Source organism: Mus musculus, chromosome 10 (genome assembly GCF_000001635.26).
Source record: "Mus musculus strain C57BL/6J chromosome 10, GRCm38.p6 C57BL/6J".
Classification (NCBI taxonomy): Eukaryota; Metazoa; Chordata; class Mammalia; order Rodentia; family Muridae; genus Mus; species Mus musculus.
This window is the reverse complement of record NC_000076.6, coordinates 75,142,334-75,162,991: the sequence shown is the minus strand read 5'-3', so window position 1 is coordinate 75,162,991 and position 20,658 is coordinate 75,142,334. Positions and strand designations below refer to the sequence as shown.

Here is a 20,658-nt window from a genome sequence, read left to right as displayed (position 1 = left end):
CACCCCCCCATTCTTACCTTATGCTATGATAATGCATATTCTGTGCCATTGCACATTAGAAACATGTAACTTGTTTTTGTTTTATAGTATATCAGATAAGATTAGACTTGAGACTTTTAAGCAGTGTTGAAGTTGTAAAATACTATGGGGAGTTTTGGAAGTAGAGAGTTTATTCATTTTACAGTTGAGATAGTCTTGAGGCTATGGGAGCAAGGGGCTGAAGATTATGGCTTCAAAGTGATGTTTGGGTGTGAAGTTGACAAAGTATGGAATTTCAATAGTTAATCTTGATCATCAATAGGCTGGGAGTTAGAATCACCAAGGGGGGAAATATCTGAGAAAATTATCTAAGGACAGAGGTGAGAAGACCCATCCTAAATGCATATGAGCTAAATAAAAAGGACAGAGTGAGCTGAGCATTGGCCTCTGCTTCCTGAGTATGGATACAATGTGGTCACAGTCCCTATTGTGATGTACAGTCCTATAACTGTGAGCCACAATAAAACTTTCCTTAAGCAATTGTTGCATTTTGTGTTACTTTGTATATTCTAGTATTTTTAAAAATCGTACTTTGTAGCATCTGTCACAGCAATAAGAAAAGAAACTCACATAGGGGCCCATGCGATGGCTTAATAGGTGAAGGAGCTTGTCGCCAATGCTGAAAATGTGAGTTCAGTCCCTGGGGTCCACGTGGTGAACCCCCTCACATTCGGTGGTTGAACAGAGAATAGCCCCTGCAGGCTCATATGTCTGAATACTTGGTGCCCAGTTGGTGAACTGTTCGGGAAGGATAAGGAGGCGTGGCCTTGTTGGAGGAGGCATGTCACTGGGGGTGGGCTCTGAGGTTTTGAAAGTCTTATACAACTCCCAGTGTGCTCTCTGCTTCTTACTGTGAGACAGGACTGCTCAGCTGCTGTTCTACCCACCTGCTATGGTGCCTTCACTCTGCCATCAGGGACTCTGGCCCTGTAAGCCCAACTAAGGCTTTCTTTATAATTGCCTTTGTCATGGTGGCACCCACACAGATATATGCAAATAAATAAATGTAAAAAAATTTAAAAAGGAAGCTAATGTAACCAGTAAATGTCAGTATACATACAAATGCAAAGAGAAAAGAGTTTGACATGAATTAGCCTGTTACAGCTTCAGAGTACATCTGTACTCCAGCAGTTCATCTATAGCAACTATATGGCTTGATGGCTGTATTTTGCTTTTTTTGACACAGGATGTCACAATGCAACCCAGAATGTCTGAGAATTCATGGTTCTTCAGCCTCCTGAGTGATGGGACTGTGGGTGTGCACCACCATGTCCAGCTTTGGTAATTTCTGATAAGTTAAAAAAAATTATACAAATAATGCAATAGTTTCAGAAAATTATTGCAAATAATTTTCTGCCTCCTTGAGTCTAAACATAAGCACCCTTTCCTTTAATCTGACACTCAATTGTCTGACTTCAACCTTTGCATTTTCTACAAATTTAACATACACAGAATGATATAATATCTAGATTTTTTTGTATAATTTCCTTTTGGTGTGTTCATCTAGTTTTTTCATCTATCAATAGCCAGTTCATTCCTTTATTTTTTAAAAGAGAGATTTTAGATTTATTTATTTTATGTATATGAGTATATTGTTGCTGTCTTTAGACACACCAGAAGAGGGCATCATGACCATTACAGCCACCTGCTGTGGTGCCTTCACTCTGGCACATGGTGGCTGCATGTGTGTATAACATGTGAGCTGGTGCCTTTGTGTGCTCATGTATGGAAGTCAGAAGATGGCTTCTAGGGGTAGATTCTCCCTTTTATCATGGGTTCCAGAGACCAAACTTAGGTGCTCAGGCATGGACAGCTTTTCTACCCATTGAGCTACCTCATCAACCCACTCCTTGTTACAAAATAAAAAAACTTAACGGCATTTTCCTAAGTGCTTGGCTTTAAGAGTTTTCCCGTATATTCTAGAAAGATCCATTCCTTATCAGATCCATTCCAGAATTTGTCGAGGCTCTTGTTCTGCGGCAACTGTGGCAAGGGTCAAAACTGCACTTGCCCTTCAGTCTCATACCATGGGCCTAAGAGCTGGGGACGGGAGCTAGGCTAGGAGATCAGTACAGCTGCAGCGTGCCACCCTCAGACAGGGAGAGCAGCTAGCTGGGAGAGAGAAGGGTGTACTCTTGTCCACTCAACACAACAGCTAAGTCTCCTCCTGCCGGTGGCTTTGTGGGGCCGCTACACAGGAGGTTAGGCTTCCTGGCATCTTGCCTCCTGCTCTCAGGCTTTGGGTTCAAATTCCAGACCTAATAATTAAAAGACCTGCCAGCAGGGGGCAGCTCATGCCTGCAGGATCTGAGACAGATATCTGTGGGGGAGGGGTGGGATGGGGGCGGAGAAGCAGAGGAAAACAATCCCATTCCCAGCAGGCTTCAACCAGCATGGCCCCTCAAAGAATGGCATCCCCCAGTGGACAGGTGGATATCTGACTGGCTTCCCTTGGGTAGCCCAGGCCTCCTGGCCTTCTTAGGGGACAATTCTTCTTAGTTAAAGTTTACTCACAGGGTCCATCACATCCCCTCCTTGAGCTACTTACTTGAGCTCTGCTTAAAGCCGGTGGCTGAGTGGACGATGACATGCAGGAAGCCGTAGAGTCCAGGAGACTCGTCATCTGTGTAAGAGAACAAAGAGGTTAACCTTCCACCTCACCAGGACGGGAGGGGAGGGTAAGGCTGATCCAGCACTGGGCACAGTAGTATCACTGTCTGAGTATGTGCCCACTGTGGATTCTGCGTATAGAATCTGAGGGTCTAGTTGGCATCAAAGCACAGGCAAAGGAGTGACCAAAACACAGCTCCAAAGCAAGGAGAGGGGTCGGGGTGACATGGGTGTGGGCAGAGGAAGCTTGTCTCTAAGCACAGACCCCTGTGCGGCACTGAATACAAAACCTTGCATGACTCAGTGTGAGCCCACGTTTACATCCACCGTATGCCACAAGCCTTTATGGGGACAAAAGCTATATAGTCAGTCACATCAACTGCCCAGCAATAGCTTCAAGGGGAGAAACTGCTCCAAACAGATCAGCCGGATATCCAGGAGCCCAGCCCTACCTTCTTTGTTGATGGTCAGTGGAATGTGGTGAACCGTCTGAAGTTTTACACATGAGTTGGTCAGCATTTGTAGCTCCACAGATGTCAGAGAGAAACTTTTGAAACCTGAGGAGGCAGAGCAGGTATGGAGACAGGTCAGTTTGGGTTGGCACTCTTGTATAGGAGGATTAGTAGGGCCCCACTTGATGGCTCCCAGTTGAAATGCAGGTCTAGCCCCAGAGCAAGATGAGGCCCTGGAGAGCCCAGGTCTGAGGGCTCCTGAGAGAATTGCCAATACTGCTTACAAACTCATGTTCACAAGCATTAACCTGCCACTGGAGTGCTGGACACGTCGGCCTGGATACATCACCTTGGTAGATCTCCCCAGACAGACATCAAGTAGCTCTGTCCTCTACTCTGCTAAGGTGGGTTTGTGTCTCTCTGTCTGGGTGCACCTCTGAGCAGGGACAGATGCTGCCAAACTGGAAATGGTTTGGATCCCCACGTTAAGCCAAGAATCTCTGAGACACAAGCCCTGGCAGAAGCCCCTTGGTCTCTTCCAGGCCACAGAAACACTGAAAGGAAGGCATAAATGATGAGCCTTAGAGACGAGAGTCCAGGATGGTCAGAGGCATGCAGAGCCCACAGCTGCCTCTGCAGAAACTGAACCCCAACTCCAACTTCAGCAGGAGCTGCCCTCGCACTATGGAACAAGCAGGCCTTTAAAGACACAGTTCTTGGTTAATGGGGAGCAGCTGCAGCCCCAGGCTTTGGGGTGAGATCTACCACTCTATTCCCAACACTGTCCCAGGACCCAAAGAGCAGATAGCAATTCCAGAAAAGGTAAAGTCACCAAGAGGAGGAATTGCCTAGAGAGGGAAGGGGCCATTCCAGTGAGGTCTAAGTGTCTTAGGGTAAGCTAGGCAGAGGACAGTGGACCAACACAGTATGGTTCCTTAGGTGGGTCCAGCCAAAGGCTCTTCCTGCATCACTGCCTCCAGAGGCAGGGCAATGGAGCCCCCAGGGGAGTAGCCGGTGAACAGAGGAGGCCCAAGGAGACTGACTGAAGATTATGCCATAAAGGCCTGGCTGGGACAGGTGAGAGGGCAGAAGGTGTGTGAGCCTGTGGGAAGAACAGCTGGCAAGAATGAGGGATTTGGGTCAGTCTAGGGAAGGAATCTCAGGTCAAAGGGCAGATGGGTGGGAGAGCACACAGGGGCTGGAGAGCTTTCTGTGCTTGCAGATTTAGGTGGGGCTCCACACATCTGCCCTGGGTCTAAAGCCCCTCCCCAAAGAAGAGCAGAGCAGAGAAACCAGGAAGGGAGGGGAGGGGAGGGGAAGGAAAAAGAGCTAGAACATCAACAATGGCCCACAGAGAATCCATCTGCCCCCCCCCCCCCAAAGGCCGAAGGCCAATGCACTGGTTGGTTTTGTGTCAACACAAGCTGGAGTTATCACAGAGAAAGGAGCCTCCCTTGAGGAAATGCCTCCATGAGATCCAGCTGTAATTAGTGATCAAGGGTGGAAGGGACCACTGTGGGTGGTGCCATCCCTGGGCTGGTAGTCCTGGGTTCTATAAGAAAGCAGGCTGAGCAAGTCAGGGGGAGCAGGCCAGTAAAGAACGTCCCTCCATGGCCTCTGCATCAGCTCCTGCTTCCTGACCTGCTTGTGTTCCTGTCCTGACTTCCTTTGGTGATGAACTGCAGTATGGAAGTGTAAGCTGAATAAACCCTTTCCTCCCCAACTTGCTTCTTGGTCATGATGCTTTGTGTAGGAATAGAAACCCAACTAAGACACTGGGTTCTCCAGGTACAGGGAAAACTCACATTTCTTCTGCTGCTCTCGGATGCTTTCTCTCCACTCGGCTCGCTCATAGTCAGAGGAAATAAGGAACGTGTAACTCTGTGGTGAGCAAAGACAAGAGCATGCCCCAGTTATCTCCAAGCCTGGCTGGATCGACACTGGGAGAACCCAGAGGGCTGTCTGAGGAGACACACACCAGCTGCCTGAGTCCTGGTGTGCTCAGGGCCAAGCTGGTCGTTTTGTACGCTCTCCTGTACTGACTGTACTTGGGGCTATGGGACCCAAATCTAGTACGACTGTGTCCAGCATAGGCTTTACTTGAAATGTCTGGGTCAGGGGATGACTCTGGCAGAGGGGGGACAGCTGAAGGATATGGAGGGGTTATGAGGCAGTTCTTTAAGGTGAGGGTTGATGGCCATCCAACCTCTGCATCCAATCGGAAGAAGACAAGATGGAGACAAGGGTCTACAAAGTCTGTCACCTGTCTTCCCCGCCGTGTGCTAAAGAGTAAATCATCTTATGTGTTCACAAGTACATATGGTGCTATGGAGGGAAAGTCTTGGGCTACAAATGGCACCAGACCGGAAGAGAATGTCAATGACCCTGGAGTTCCCCAGGCAGAGTTCTTGTACTCGAGGTCACATTTGCGAACACATGTACGCTGCCTGCCCTATTCCCTCCCTGGAGCCCTTACCACTTCCCAGCTGTAGGAGCTGAGTCATCTGCTATGGAGACTATAAGCCCAAAGCACCATTAGAGGGATGTGTACCCTCAAGGGACATGTGACATGCTGCGGTGATATCTTTCCGAATGGGGATGATCCCCTGTGCTGAAGAACAGCTATTGCAAAGGCACATGAGAGCTGGGGACGGAAGGCAGCTGGGAGAGTCTGGACTGCAGCTGGCACTCACCTTGCCGTTGCGACTGTGAACGCGGAAGGCCATGCTGGGAGACATTAACAGCAGCAGTGACTCCTGCTCTGACAGCTTCTTCCTCAGCCTCTCCATGACCTTGCTGCCCTTATTTGCTCTCTGTGGAGAGAGAACAGCCCTGCCTTTTCATCTGGAACCAATGTCACCTGCTCCTCCTCAGTTGTGGCTCATTGCTCTCCACCTTTAACCCCGGGCTCATGTGACACAGAAATCCCATCTGCCTGCTCATACAGCCCAGGACCTTCCTTGGCTGTTGCTGGTGCCCCTTAGAGGATGTGAAGAGCTTTTTTCTTTGGGCTGAGCCCCAGGACAAACTAGGGATATGCTCGTTTAGGCCCTTTCCAAAGGAGTCAGGTCGCCTTATAAAAGCAGAGGAGAGGCCTTCAGGTTTTTTTCAAAACCTGGACAATATTCGGGAGTGACTAGGACCTAGGGGACCTTTTCTGCTTGCTCCCTGTCTGCTCGGAGACACTCTACTACAGAAACCATGAATAAATGACCTATTATCTACTGTGGTCTTGGGTCTCCCTTTCTGAAGCTAGGGGGTTTTGCTACATGCTGCTAAATGTGCTACGCTTGCAGTGTGGCAATGGACGAAGGGGGCATGCAAGCTGAAGAGGACCTGTCCTGCTGCGATACCTCACCAGGGATTGAGGGAGCATCCCTGAGCTAAGGCCAATCTTCTGAAGATACTGCTCATTTGTGGCTAATGCCAGGGCCCCCACTCTGGCCTAGATTAGCCCCAGACTCTAGGGGTTCTCATTCTCACTCTTTACTTCTAAAACTTCTATTAGTTTTCCAGAAAAAAAACCTCAGGAGCCTGTGATCCAAAGCAGCTGGAAGGGCCACACTCTCCAGCCTCTCATCCCAGACTGTGAGCCCTCGACAGCCTAAGCAGGATGCCACTAAGTGGTTACGCACATCTCCCTGGATACTGCCCGAGGATCAGCATGGTGAACCTCAAAAGCTCCAGAGACAAGGACTTTGAGGTGTGACAGCACAAGGCCATACCCTGGAGGCCTCTATCCTGCCTAGGAGTCCAGGCTCTTGGCTTTTCCAACTCCTCTTATGCAAAGCATTCAAACACTTGCATGCAAACCCAAATCAATCCATACCCTATTCCCTATACACTGCTGGGTGAATGGCACATGCATTTGAAGTTCCAAATATGGAGGAGGCTGAGGTAAGGGGACTGCTTAGGGTCAGGATACTAGCCAGGACAACTCAGCAGATTTTTTTTTTCTGGAAAACTTTTAGAAGTTTTAGAAGTATAAGGTGTGAGAATGGGGACCCTTAGTGTCTGGGGTTAATCCAGGCCAGAGTGGGGCTTGTGTTGTATAACACAAAAGCAAGAGAATGCTTCTGTTGTCCCGAGTATGCACCCTTTCTCTGCCTGACGCTTTTCATTTCGACTTGACGTAACTTGGGGGTGGTGGGAAATGGTCCTCCCGCCCTGTATACCTTTCTTGTTCAGGATCTGTGAGTAATAACCTTCCAGCTTGTTTCCTATTGGGGAAATATATTACATTTACATCTTCCATGAGAAACATCAGAGCCTACCCTAGGCCAGGTTTTCTTGGGATGCAAGGATGGGGCAGAGGAAAAGATGAGAAGGGGGAGAGGAGAGGTATAAAGTTCGGCTCTTAACATCTGAGTGATGGAGAGGCAGGCGTAAACTGGCCTTGGGTCAGACAGGAACCACAGGTCACCCAGGAGTGCAAACAAGCCTCTGGTGCAAGAGTCTCTGGTTACATGTCAGGCACCTGGGTATCAGGCAGTTTTACAGACAAGGCAAGCATCCTATAACAGGACTCTGTGGGCACCATCACCAGTAAGTCTCATTTCCCATTGGGGCTGGCTTGCTAGTGACTTTGGTATAAGAGTTCGAATTTAGTTGGAGGCTCTCAAAACAAGTAGAGTCCATCTAGGATCACATGGATAGTACTCTGGGAGCTGGGAACTCTCAAGGGTCCCAGCAGATCCTGGAGACCAGCTGTGGGGCCAGATGCTTGGCCCAGACCGAGGAAGCACCTGTGTGGTGTGCACATGAGGGCCTGCTGTGCCCTCAGACTACATAGAACCTAGTATGTGCTCTCCCAGACAGTCACACCTTCTCTCGTTGGATGTCGCTCTTGATTTGGGAGATTTTGATCTTCAAGGCATCCAGTTCCTCATCTGGCACCAGAGGGATGTTGGGTAGTGCCTCCAATTCATCCACCATCTGGAAGCTGAGGTCCGTGAGCGGAATGTACCATTTACAGTCATATTGCTGGGTTTTGCTGGGGTGGAGAGGGAGTGGAACATTAACAGACCGACCTTTCCTTTGCTAACATTACTGCTTTTGAGGGCTCTTTACCTGACTTAAAAACTCCGCACATGTCTCACATAACAAGCTAGGCCGAGGCTGACTGACAGCAGGCATTGGTGGCCCCAGTTTTGGACAGGATAGGACACAAGTTCAGAACCATAGAGTTTGAAAGGCTGTGATCTATCTGTTAAGATCACTTCACTTGGCTAACGGGGTGGAAGTTCCCTTCTGAGTGGATTAAGTTCATTTGCACAAAGTCAGTAAAAATGTGTAGGGGATCCCACTGTGTTCTGGTGTGTTCTAACATGATTGTCTTGGCACCATTCTAAACTGATGTATCCTGGGCAAATCTCTAGTGGTGGTGGTGGTGGTGGTAGTGGGGTGAGAATGTGTGCATGCGTGTGTCTATTCTGGGCAATTTACTATATAAAACTTAGAAGGCATCACAACTTAGACAAAAATGCAGATACCTCCTAGTAATTGCCTCCTGACAGGGGAGGGCTCCTGCTCTAGCCCTGCAGCCCCAGACACACACTCTTTTAAGATGATGTATGAAGAGAGCGTCCTCCAACAACATAGGAGTCATACCTTGTCTGTCCCTCATTACAGGAGGCAAAGACAAGTCACTGGCCCTGACATCTCCAGATGGTTAGTGACAGTGCTGACTTTGAGCCTGGCTTCTTATATATACAACGACATTATTTACATCTTTCAGAAACCCACCCTCCCCAGCATTGTGGTGAGGGACCAGGCAGCTACAGATGGAAACAATGTAAGAGGTGGGAGGTCTGGCCACATTGTTACTCATGTCTGTCAGAAAGCCGCCCTCCTGAGCCACTGGGGACAGAGACCATCACTCACCCTCCACTTTGCTTCTTCAGCTTGGTGCAGAGGAGCAGGTCAGTGAACAGGAAGATGTGACGCAGCTTGCGGGCCCCCTCCACCAGCTCTACCATAAAGCTGTCCTTCAGCAGCTGCCGGTGCTACGGGCACAATATGGACAGGGGGCAAGTCAGGGTGATGCTGACAGGGATGTGCTGGGAAGGGGGATCCTGGGCCCTTTGGGATCAGAAGGAGCAAGGAGACCACCTAGAGACCTCTTTGGGGATTTTCACTCCCTATACCTTCTCTCTCTCAAGATTTATTTATTTATTATATGTAAGTACATTGTAGCTGACTTCAGACACTCCAGAAGAGGGCATCAGATCTCATTACGGATGGTTGTGAACCACCATGTGGTTGCTAAGATTTGAACTCAGGGCCTTCGGAAGAGCAGTCAGTGCTCTTAACCGCTGAGCCAGCTCTCCAGCCCCCCCCCTATCTATCTATCTATCTATCTATCTATCTATCTATCTATCTATCTATCTTTTTTCTTTTCTTTCTTTCTTTCTTTTTTTTTTTTTTTTTTTTTTTGGTTTTTCGAGACAGGATTTCTCTGTATAGCCCTGGCTGTCCTGGAACTCACTTTGTAGATCAGGTTGGCCTCGAACTCAGAAATCGGCCTGCCTCTGCCTCCTGAGTGCTGGGATTAAAGGCATGCACCACCACACCCGGCTCTCTCTTTCTTTTTTTAAAAAAGATTTTTTATTATTATAAATAAGTACACTGTAGCTGTCTTCAGACACACCAGAAGAGGGCATCAGATCTCATTTTGGGTGGTTGTGAGCCACCATGTGGTTGCTGGGATTTGAACTCAGGACCCCCGGAAGAGCAGTCAGTGCTCTAACCTGCTGAGCCATCTCACCAGCCCATATTAACTTTCTAAAATGTTCTGTTTATCTTATTTGCTTGCCAATAGATGCGGCTGCTGGCATCTCTTTTGTCCAGCCAATTATTCCAAGCTCTTCCTAGATGCTTGGTCCATAGAAGAGCACCAGAGGATGGGGCAGAGATGGACAACATTTTGGGGTGACCACTGCCTCCTGAGGCGTTGGCCTGAGATCAGCCACACAGAAGGGGTACTCCTGTTAAGGGACTGTTCCTAGGCACACACAGTACTCCAGGAACTGACTGGGCAGCCTTTCAGTAAGTAGTGAGAAGGTGGACCCAGGAATTCTTTGAGAAGAGGCAGTGCTGAGGGCATGGGCTGAGTCTAATGCAGAAGGCTTCAAGAAGATGTGGGCCTATGTCTGGACCTCACCTCTGACCCCTACCCAGACAGACACCTGTTGCCTAAGTACAAAGCCAACAGAACAGGTAGGCAGCACAGGATGTGTGACATGGGTGGGCAGGGCCTAGGACAAGGATAAGAATATGAAGAGTGTCTCCCTGCAGGTCCTGAGCCTTCTCTACCTCAACAGCCCGTCTGAGAGCCATGGGTCAGTCCACCTCACGTGTACAGCCCAAGACGTGGCTAAGCAGGCACAATAAGGTAAGTCATCAGTGTATTAAAACAACATTCAGACATCTCACATGCCACGCAGAAGACAGAGGTAGGATGAGGTACTGCTACTGTGAGCCACCCCCATGCCCAATTCAAAGATAAGCAAATGGCCCCAGAAAGGCCATCCCAAGGCAGCACTGCATACAGCAGCATGCTCATTGACCTCAGGAGCTCACAGGCCCACAGAAGCACCTGGCTTCAGGAAGGCTTTCTAGAGGCTGTTTGCTCTCCATGCTGCCTGGGAAGGATCTGTAGGGCAGATGTTGACAACGAAGCACACGAAAGCCTGTTGCCTACCCCAGCCTGAGGTGTAGCTGCACCCCGCGGCCCCCAGGGAGCAGGATGTTCCCTGCCCTCATCACAGTGGACTGGGGCTGTGCGGTGCGCCCAGTGATTCCTCTGTGCCTGTCGCTATAAATCCTACTTCTCACACTCTGGTGCAGTCTGGACAGGGCCCCAGCCATTCCCTGGCATGGAGAGATGGGGACATGTCACCAATACAGGCAGCTCAATTCATCATGGCTGCCTGATTGTTTGCACAAGACAGCCAAGTATTTCCTACAGACGGGTGTCCATGTGGAAGGACAGGAAGATGACCAGCATGCTAAGACCATGACTCCCTCCCTCTCTCACACACACACCTCCACAGGGTGGAAGGCTTTCTGGGTGAGAGTAGCTACAAGATTCAAGAAACCGTATCCGTGCATTTGTCTTTGGGGGCTGCGATCCTAGCCTTTAACGGCTGAGCTATCTCCCCAGCGCAACACTATACACATGTAGAAATGTGTGAGGCTGGAGGGCAGATTCTAGAGACTGGGTATCTAGATTTTTAGGTCAGTGGTAGAAATACAGGAGGGTACTAGGGCAGTAATATCTGCCCAGGAATGACTGTGTGGCAGCTTCCTCAGTAAGGACACAGAAGTGGGTCTCCAGACCACCAGGTGGCAGTCTTTTCTCTATACAAAGTAACTGAACTTTTTGTAATAACCAGCAGAGGGAATCCTAAGATCAGCCTAGAAGCTGTGGGTCAGTAATGTTCAGAGGAGAGTCCCCTGGCACTGAATGCTCTCTCAATGGCATGCCAGCTTAAGAGGTTCTAAGAGGCAGACTTAGCTTGGTCCTGGCAAGTACTTTTGATATCTCAACTGTTACTAAATCCTTCTCTCCAGCTTTGTCACGGGCCCCTAAGTACTTCCCAGCTAGCTCTGCTACCCTGGCCCTCAGTCTGCGAAAGCTATTCCAGGAGTGTGCAAGTTACTGACTGTGAGAAGGAACGTGGGCTCTTGCTTCTGAACCCCAGGGCATGGGCAGTTCCATCCCAACAGGACATCCAGCAGCCAGGGAGGAAGGCCATGCAGCCTTGTGACAGCAGGTGGGGACTCAAACATTAACAACAGCCCATCCAGGAAGGGAGGCTGGGAATCAGAATGGAGGGGTCAGAGGGTGAAGGGGAGACAGGGAAGTCCTCAGTCCTATAGGATGGGGACTGTCTCAGGCACGGAGGACCAAGTCTTAAGGGTTTTGCCTTGCTTTATGGTCAAGATCCCTGATTTTGGGAAATATTCCTCCTCCATAGCTCAGGAGGTCAGCCGGGCCAGGCTGAATGCTGCTCTGAGCCTACCTAGCTGGATCTACCGTGCGGGGAGCGGCTAACATGGTCTCACTTCTATTGTCCTCTATCTCTTTCCTCCTGGGAAACAGCTGCCTTGTCCCTCTGACCATTAACTAAGAAGCCTCCCCCACTTCTGAGTCACCATCACCTGTGCGGCCTCCTCCGTCCCCTCCCTGGGACCCTGGCTCCTGTGTCGACTCTGGTCAGTCAGGTCTGGCTGGGCCAGCTCACATGGCATCAATGGGCAGTTCAGGCTCAGTCTCTGTGTGCCCAGGAGACACCTGACTCAGAAGTGCTCATCAGCCTGGTAGGCCCAGAAGCACAGGGTACTCAGCCATGGCTTCCTGTCCAGCCTGCTTTCTCCGGGGCACATAGGAAAGGTCAAGGCTAAGCCACCTCTGCTAGCAGCCTCAACAGTGTGCTAAAAACTAATCAGGCCAGCCAGTTAGTTAGCCAGCTGTTGACGCAGAGTCTCATCCAGTACAGCCTCCCACCCCACCCCTGTCCCAATAAAGAGCTAAAGGACAGACAGATAGCCCAGGACCTTGCTGGACCTAGATCTAGAGTTGTAATTCAGAGGGACTGGTTGGCTGAAATGGCCAGAGTGTGCATGAGAGAAGAGGGAGAGACCCAGTGATGTGTGCATGCTCCTGTGAGTGACAGAGACTGTCTGTTTGTGTGCTGGCATTCCTTCTAGGCTCCACCCCAGTTACCAGGCAACAGCCAGGTATGCCTGACTCACTATAAAAGGGGCTGCTTGCCCCCTCCTCACTCTCTTTTCTTGCTCTTTTCCCCCCTCCATCCCTTCTCTCCCATTTCCCTCCCTCCTCCTCCACATACTCACTGCCGGCCTCTACTCCCCCCCCCCCACCCCCCACTGCCCCATCAACTCCTCTCCCCATGCTACAAATAAACTCTATTCTACACTATACTGCCTGTCATACTTCAGGGGAAGGAATGCCTCAGCAGAAGGACCCCCTTCCTCCTCACCATACTGCACCTCCACCAAACGTTCCCATTCTTCTTTTTCTTCTTTATAGAACACAACAATATGGGTCCTGCTTTCTCTGTGTGCTGTGTTGGCAGGAGACCCTATGCAGGTGTCTGTGTCCCCATAGTGCAGGGCAGAGCAATGGATGACAATCTCTGTGTGTTTTTATGTGAAGGGAGGGGGTACTCCCTAGGTGTTCCTCTATGTTCACGTAGGAATTACTAGCGACAAGGGACACCACTGCCTGCCACTTAAGCAGTGATGTTGCTGGGCACCCTGGGAGTGAGGGGCGACCCGGGATTCCCTCCTGCCCATCCAGGGCCTCCCACTCTGTAGACGTAACGTACACACCCTCTCTCTCCTTGCTGCACCATGGTTACTTCATCTCAGCCTCGGTTTCTGTCAGGCTGGGTGGCTGGGGCAGGGGCTGAACTGTAACTCAATGACAAAGGGCTCACCTGGGACAAACAAGGCCCTGGGTTCCAAGTTAGTGCCACAGACAGAAGAAGTAAAGTGAAGAGGGAAAGGCCTGCTTGGTGGCATTTTTTGTGGTGGAGTGGGTAAGAGTAAATGAAACAACATACCATAGGACCTCACAGGGCTACTGGGCACCATTTGCTGGGGCTTTCATGGTACTGAGGACTGAGCCCAGGGCTCTTGTGTCTTCTGATATTGGGGTACACTTACAGTTCTGGTTCTTCTGCTTGGGCTGTGGGCTCTGTGTCCCAGTTCACGACAGCAAGCAAGCACTGCTTACCACTCAGGGCTGGTGGGTTGGGGGGGGTGTCTCACCCTTCCTTCTCTCACCTCTGCTCACCACCCGCTCCTTCATACCTCTTGCAAATTGGTTTGACTTTTCAACAACTCTGTGTGTGTGTGCATGTGTGTGTGTATGTGTGTGTGTGTACTTGTAGCTGTAACAGAGTCTAGGGTTTCAAGCATGATAGGCAAGTGCTCTATATATAGATATACAGACCTATATAGATCTATAGATCAGTATACATATAGATAGCTATACAGGTCTATAGATCTATATATCCTTAGTCCCCCAACTCTTTTCAAGCATTAGCAGGAACGCCTAGTGTTCTTCTCTACCTAAGCTCCTCTGCCTCTTGCCCTCAGCCTTCGCTGGCACTATTCCTCTGGCTTCCTTCCTTCTTAAAGCACCTTCGGAACCCACTGCCCGCCTCCCTCCACAAGGGGCCTCTAGGATCCCAGGCAGAGAACTGGGATTATTCAAATCTCTTGCAAAGCCCCAGCTGCAGACCTCAAAGGCAACAGCCACTCGGAGGAAATTACCCAGCAGCAGGGATCTAGTTATCTAACTGTGAAGTTAATTCGGATAAACAAGTGTGCACCCGCCCAGCAGCTCACAGGGCTAGGGCCCGGAAGGAAAATGTGTCTGCAAGATCCTCTGACCCAGAAGCTGAGAGGAGTGCCCTGACTCCCAGTCCTGGGTGGCTCCTGGTGAACTGGGGCAAGAATTCTGGCCTGCCTGCCGGAGGCTGCTGGCCTCTGTTGAGTTTGGAAACTACCTCTAACGCTGCCTAGACACTTCCATAAAAGGGCCAGCTCTGGAGCCTGGAGCTAGGAGACTCGGATAAAAAGCATGAAGAGATCATAGGAGGCTGAGTAGACATCAGGTGCTGCCCAGGGCTCACACCTGGGTCTCTCTCTACAATGCCCTGACTCTCCCCACTGGGAGGCTTACAGGTTCTTTCCTGGCTGGTGACATTTAGGGTGGTCTGCACCATTGTCAACAAAGATGGCATCTCCATATCATCTCTGCATGAGAGTATGAAATCCTTTCAGCTTCACCATGGCCCAGTGGAGGGTTGCTGCCCTTAGAGAGCACAGACACCCATGCACGGGCAAACAATGGGGAAGGACCGACATGGGGTTGGCAGGTGGTACTCCTGGCACCCATACTGCAGCATCAAGCACCATGTTGTTGGAAGGATACTGAGGAGGATGCTAAGGATCCCATGTGTCTGGGGACCAGGGGGCACAAGTATAGTTACCTGTCTGCCACCCTGGCTTAGTAAGCCCCGAGGTGCTGATGGACGGAGCTGGAGGAAGGGTGTTAAGTCAGAACTGCAAACTTCCAGAGCCTATAAGACTAGTCCTCTCTCCCTTTGTGGCTGGGGTAGCCCCTCTGCAGGTACAGGCCTTCATAAAGCACTCTGCCCTAACCCTCCAGACCTGAGGACAGGTGCAGGAACAGGGGCTTACTGGTAACTACGGGGTGACATTTCGCCTTCCTCAGTTCCTAAGGCAGCTGATTTTGAATGCTCTGAATATTTCTTTTTAAGAGATCCTAAACAGTAAACAGGGATATAGGAGTAGATTTGGTCCTATAGGACCAAATATATTAATTAATATATTAAATAATAATAGTCTATTAAGGGGCAAGGGACAAAGGGTCCGAGCATTTGCTTCTCCGGCAAGCTCTCCTAAATGAACAGTTGGCCAGAGAGAAACAGCACCTGGTGGGATAGGCGACTTCAGCAGGCATCCAATCAATACACGAGATCCCGGCAGATGCAGATCCATTAGATCTGCAGTTAGATAGAGCAGATGCTGATGGGGACGCCATGGGCTCTGCTCTTATCCAGCGGCCTTAGGTGAGAACTAGGTACAAAGACCAATGAACTCCGGATGAGACCTGCTTGCCAGGTCCCGTAGGTACTGAACAACCAGGTGGGAAACTTTCCACCTGGCGTCAACACTTGCCCCCTAGGGGTTGCTCGTTCGAAAAGCTAGGGTCTCACTTGTGCTTTCAGTGGGCTTAATGACAGCTGAGGAGCAGATGGGCAGACATGCAGGGCTGCAATGCTGCCACTGACTGTTCTCTCCATAGGTCATACGACTGTGAGGCTCGGGGAGGCGAGCGGTGCCCCTACCCTACTGTAGAGACATAGAGACAAGGAACAGGTAGAGAAGGGTGTGGCTGTGAGTGCTGGGATGCTCAGGGAAGCCCTCTGGATACCGGGATGGAGCCCGAGTTGGCTTTAACAGAAGCCTGGACGGGTCTGGTGAATGGAACTGAACAGTGGTTCCCTCTTCCTCCTCAGCTCCAATTGGCCACTGAGAGACATGTGACCAGGCGCCTCACTCATAATGAAGCCCAGTTAGACTGTGTAGCTGGAAGCAAGTGCTTTCAACTCAACATGTAGAGCAGTGAGCGATTTCCAGAAAAGCACATGGAGGATGTGATGGTTTGTATATGCTTGGCTCAGGGAGTGGCACGGTTAGAAAGTGTGGTCCTTGTTGGAGTGGGCGTGGCCTTGTTGGAGTGGGTATGTCACTGTGGGTGTGGGCTATAAGACTCTTATTCTAGCTGCCTGGAAGCCAGTAGCTAGCAGCCTTCAGATGGAGATGTAGAACTCTCAGCTCCTGCACCATGCCCGCCTGGATGCTGCTATGTTCCTGCCTTGATGATAGTAGACTGAACCTCTGAACCTGTAAGCCAGCCCCAATTAAATGTTGTCCTTATAACAGTTGCCTTGGTCATAGTATCTGTTCACAGCAATGAAACCTTAACTAAGACAGAGGACAAGACCAGGGCAGCCTGCCTGTCAATGTAGTGACAGAGGAAGGAAGAGTCACCAAGCCGGTGAGCCCGAAGAGGAAGAAGTGGTTCCCAGAGGCAACCGCAGCCAGTCACATGACCTTTCCATGCCCTGTCTAAGCCTGGCAGTCCTGTCTATGCACAAGAGAGACGCTAGGGCAGCTACTTCCCTACCTTTACCACCACCTCTGACAAAGGAAGCTCATGTGAGATTGCAGCCCCCTGCCCTGTACTTCTGTGGAACTCACCAGATGCCACCCCACTGAAAAGGAGCCTAGCACATTGCTCCTCCCTCAAAGGTGGCAAGAACACAGGCCAAGGGCTGCTTATTGATGACACGGAGAAAGAGAATCACCATCAGTGGATGTCGTGGGGGAAAGTGGGAGAATAAAGTTTCTGGGCTGAAGACATCAACTTTCTTAGCTAGACTCATGCCCCTAAATTGTAGACCCTTCCCTTTGTCATTTAAAACCTTGCATCCAGTCTTCACGGTTTTCCGAGAAAAGAACACCAGGAGGAAGTGGCAGGTTCTAGGCAAACAGCATGCTATTCTCCTGTTCACTGTTGCCTCAGATGGGGACCTGAGCTCACCAGGTCACACTCCATCAACATGAGGAAAACAGCGAGCTTTGTTCCAGCATAAGGAGTGAGGAAGTGGAGTGAGGGGCAAGGACAGAGGCTGCCGTAGCCACGCAGTACAGGAGCACCGTTCTTTCTACTTTACCCCGATATCCTGCCTACACGACTATACTCTACTCTGCAGAGTCATGGATACCCCAAGGACAGCACATTTCCTGTGCTGTGCCCGAGTCTGAGGCTGCCCTGTGTCCCCCCACCAGCTGCACTCACCTCTCCTTTTTTCACCGTCATGGACTGTCGGCGGGGCGTGATCTCCTCGTTGATGCTGGACAGGAAGTTCTGAGAGATTCGGAGGGCGTCTTGCAGCAGGGAATGGTCGGGATGGCTGGACGGGGTGTGTTTTAGCAAGTCCTGCCCCGGGTGGAGAGAGCAGAGTTAGTCAGAACAGGATCGGCAGAGACCATTGTGTGAAACAATCCTGTCACACGGAGTGCAGCTCAGAGCTGCAGGCCTACTAAGAGCACCTCAGTGAGCTCTGTCTTGGAAGCAGGCGTTCACCCCAAGGGTGTGCCCATGAGCTCAGTAAGAAGGAACTATCATTATAAAGACCTAGGGTAGAGATTCTGGCCCTTGGTATTATTAACACCGGGGCTAGATGAATGCTTTATTATAGTGGGATAAAAAGGGCTGTCCTGCGTGGCACAGACATTTGGCAATGCTGCAGGCCACTGCATGCACTAGGTACCCATAACATCCTCATTTTCAACTGTCATGGCCAAATATCTTTGGCCATTGATGCTGGTATCCTGAAGGCAGAACTGGTTATGGCCCTGAACTCCTGGCCTAGACAAGACTGGGAGAAAGGCCCTAGTTCCTCCAGGTTCCCCTTCCCTCAGATGAGCGCCAGTCCTTCTTCCTAACCAGACAGAAACATTACTAATTTACATACTAAATACTGCCCATGGTAAGCAGCTCCCTGATTCAGAGAACCCCTTCCCCTGTCAACTTGCAATCCTAACTACAAAGAGAACCTGGAAAGACTGAGTAGGTCCACTTCTCCTCCCATCCCTCCTAAGCAGCTGCTTTCCCTACCAGTATTCTGTGTTACACAAATGCCCAATGTCTGGACCAATCACAGCCATAGGCAGAGGACAGTATCACAGAGTCAAATGGATAGGCTACCTGGCCAGGATCTCTGAATTGTTACTATTTCACAATCCTAGAATAATCTAGAAAGCAAACCTTCATGAGGAGTTGTCTAGACCAGGATTGCTTGTAGGCATACCTGTGGGGAAAGTATCTTAATTATATGGGAAGACCTGTTCACCGTGGGCGGTACCAAACCTAGTGGGGCATTATAAATTGTGTTTAGTGTGGAGACAGCAGCTGTCCACAGCATGCACACATTCATCATCTCTCTGCTCTCGACTGTGATGTGACCGGCTGCTCAAGATCTATCACCCTGATAGCACCTGTTCACAGAGCTCGGGGGCATCAGATTACCTTGGAACTGGAGTTACAGGTGACTGTGACTCACCCGATGTGGGGACTAAGAATCAAGCTTAATGTCCTCCAGAGGAGCAGTACTTAACCGCTGAGCCATCTCTCCAGCCCCATCCAAAATTTCAATCAGGGTACGATAAAGAATAATAAAGCTGGCCTTTAATCCCAGCACTTGGGAGGCAGAGGCAGACGAATTTCTGAGTTCGAGGCCAGCCTGGTCTACAGAGTGAGTTCCAGGACAGCCAGGGCTACACAGAGAAACCCTGTCTCAAAAAAACCAAAAAAGAAAAAAAAAAGATTAATAAAGCCGGATATGGTAGCATATACCTCTAAGCCCAGTACTTAGGAGGCTGAGGCAGAGGAACCATGAGTTCAAGGCCAGCTTAGGCTACAAAGCAAAACCCTGCTGCATGATGGGATACTATATAGCTGTAAAAAAAATCAAAGCCTAGGCCAAAAAGAAACAATAATCTCTATTTATGTTATTAATAGGAAGGAAGTAGTGTGAACAATTACACTTTCTGAGTAACTGAAAAAGATGTTCACACATTAGCTCACACACAAGCCCTCTCGTGGGGACTCAGTAGTAGGAGGGGAACCAAATATTTAGGTAGACTTTGTCATCAGCATGGATGCTATTAACCCGGTTTCCCTGGGCAGCAAGGCCGAAGTTGTTTCTGTTTTCTCATTTTGTGTCTCAGTACAGAGCACCTCCTGGTCGTGGGTCTCCTGCTGCACCCTACCCTGCAAGGCTGGGAGTCAACACCGACCACCCTGCCGGTTTCCCAGGAAACCTCAGCTCACACACTTCACTGCGATACAATGTTCCCACTTACAGACCCCTGCCTGTGTGATAGGATACTCCTTCCCTATTAGTCCCAGTGGAGGCACCTGGAGATACTATTACTTCTGTCCCTCAGCAACCTCCGAGGAGGTCCTGCATTCTCAATAAAGGTGGTAATGGAACAGCTGGGCACAGGTTAGCAGTGGGCAAAAGGCCAATGTTAACCTTGAGATTGGAGACCTAAGTGAAGGGGCTTTCTCTAGCTGGCCTGAGGACAAGGGGAGGACCCAGGCCACCCTGGGAGGACTCACGTGAAGGACTAGCGTGCTCCTCGTCACCCGGTCCACAGGTTTGTAGAGCAGAGCTGTGGAGAGACAGGCATGGGGAGATATGAGCACACTTGGAGAAAACAACGTAAACCTGCCTCCTGGTGCTTCAAGGCCAGGAGGAAGGGCAGGCCCACCTCCCCTTTGCAGGGCCATGAGGCCAAACCTGGAGCATCTGTCTGCCATGCTATAGGCTCTGAGTTCAGGGCTGCTGCTCAGGCCCGAGCCACTGGAAAGGTTCAGTATGGACGTGCTGCTGCCTGGGATTATTGTCAAAGAGGACGGTGAGGGCCCCAATCCTAGCCTGCAGAGGACCAGGATGTGGCTCCCCAAGTCCACGGCTAGACAAGTTTTAGAAGCCCGGATCTGAGAAGGACAGAAGCCAACTGGGGCACAAATATAGCTCTTGATCTGGTGGGTGCTCTGGGATGGGCACTTATTTAGGGACACCAGGGCCAGCCTTGGTCATCCTTATTTCTCCTACATAGCAATGAGCATCGTTTACACAAGCACAGAGACTTAAGGTCTTGCTAACATATGCCAAGCACACTTCTTTACATAACTGATATAACTTTCATGGTCGCTGCAGGATACACACTGTTGTCCCCTGTGCCCCCTACCCCCTGGCTTTTTTAGGTAGTTTTGACTATAGCCCAGGCTTGCCTTGAACTCAGAAGTCTGCCTGCCTCTGCCTCCTGAGTGCTGGGATTAAAGACCTGTGACACCACTGCCCAGCTGCTGTCTCCATTTTTTTAGCCAGGGAAATTGGGGCTCAGAAGGGCTGGG

At 50.2% G+C, this 20,658-nt stretch overlaps 1 protein-coding gene across 3 annotated transcripts in view; it reads right to left on the bottom strand.

The window, feature by feature from the left end:
* Positions 1–20,658, bottom strand: part of Bcr (BCR activator of RhoGEF and GTPase) — a 124,364-nt gene that overhangs the window by 21,932 nt on the left and 81,774 nt on the right. For all 3 annotated transcript variants that reach the window (XM_006513060.4, NM_001081412.2, XM_006513061.4), the window contains 8 exons: positions 19,858–19,910; positions 17,530–17,670; positions 8,985–9,106; positions 7,926–8,094; positions 5,795–5,914; positions 4,907–4,982; positions 3,102–3,206; positions 2,588–2,662 (listed from right to left, as the gene is read on the bottom strand). In XM_006513060.4, the coding sequence (XP_006513123.1) occupies positions 2,588–2,662; positions 3,102–3,206; positions 4,907–4,982; positions 5,795–5,914; positions 7,926–8,094; positions 8,985–9,106; positions 17,530–17,670; positions 19,858–19,910 (861 nt within the window). The remainder of the gene's footprint in view (positions 1–2,587; positions 2,663–3,101; positions 3,207–4,906; positions 4,983–5,794; positions 5,915–7,925; positions 8,095–8,984; positions 9,107–17,529; positions 17,671–19,857; positions 19,911–20,658) is intronic.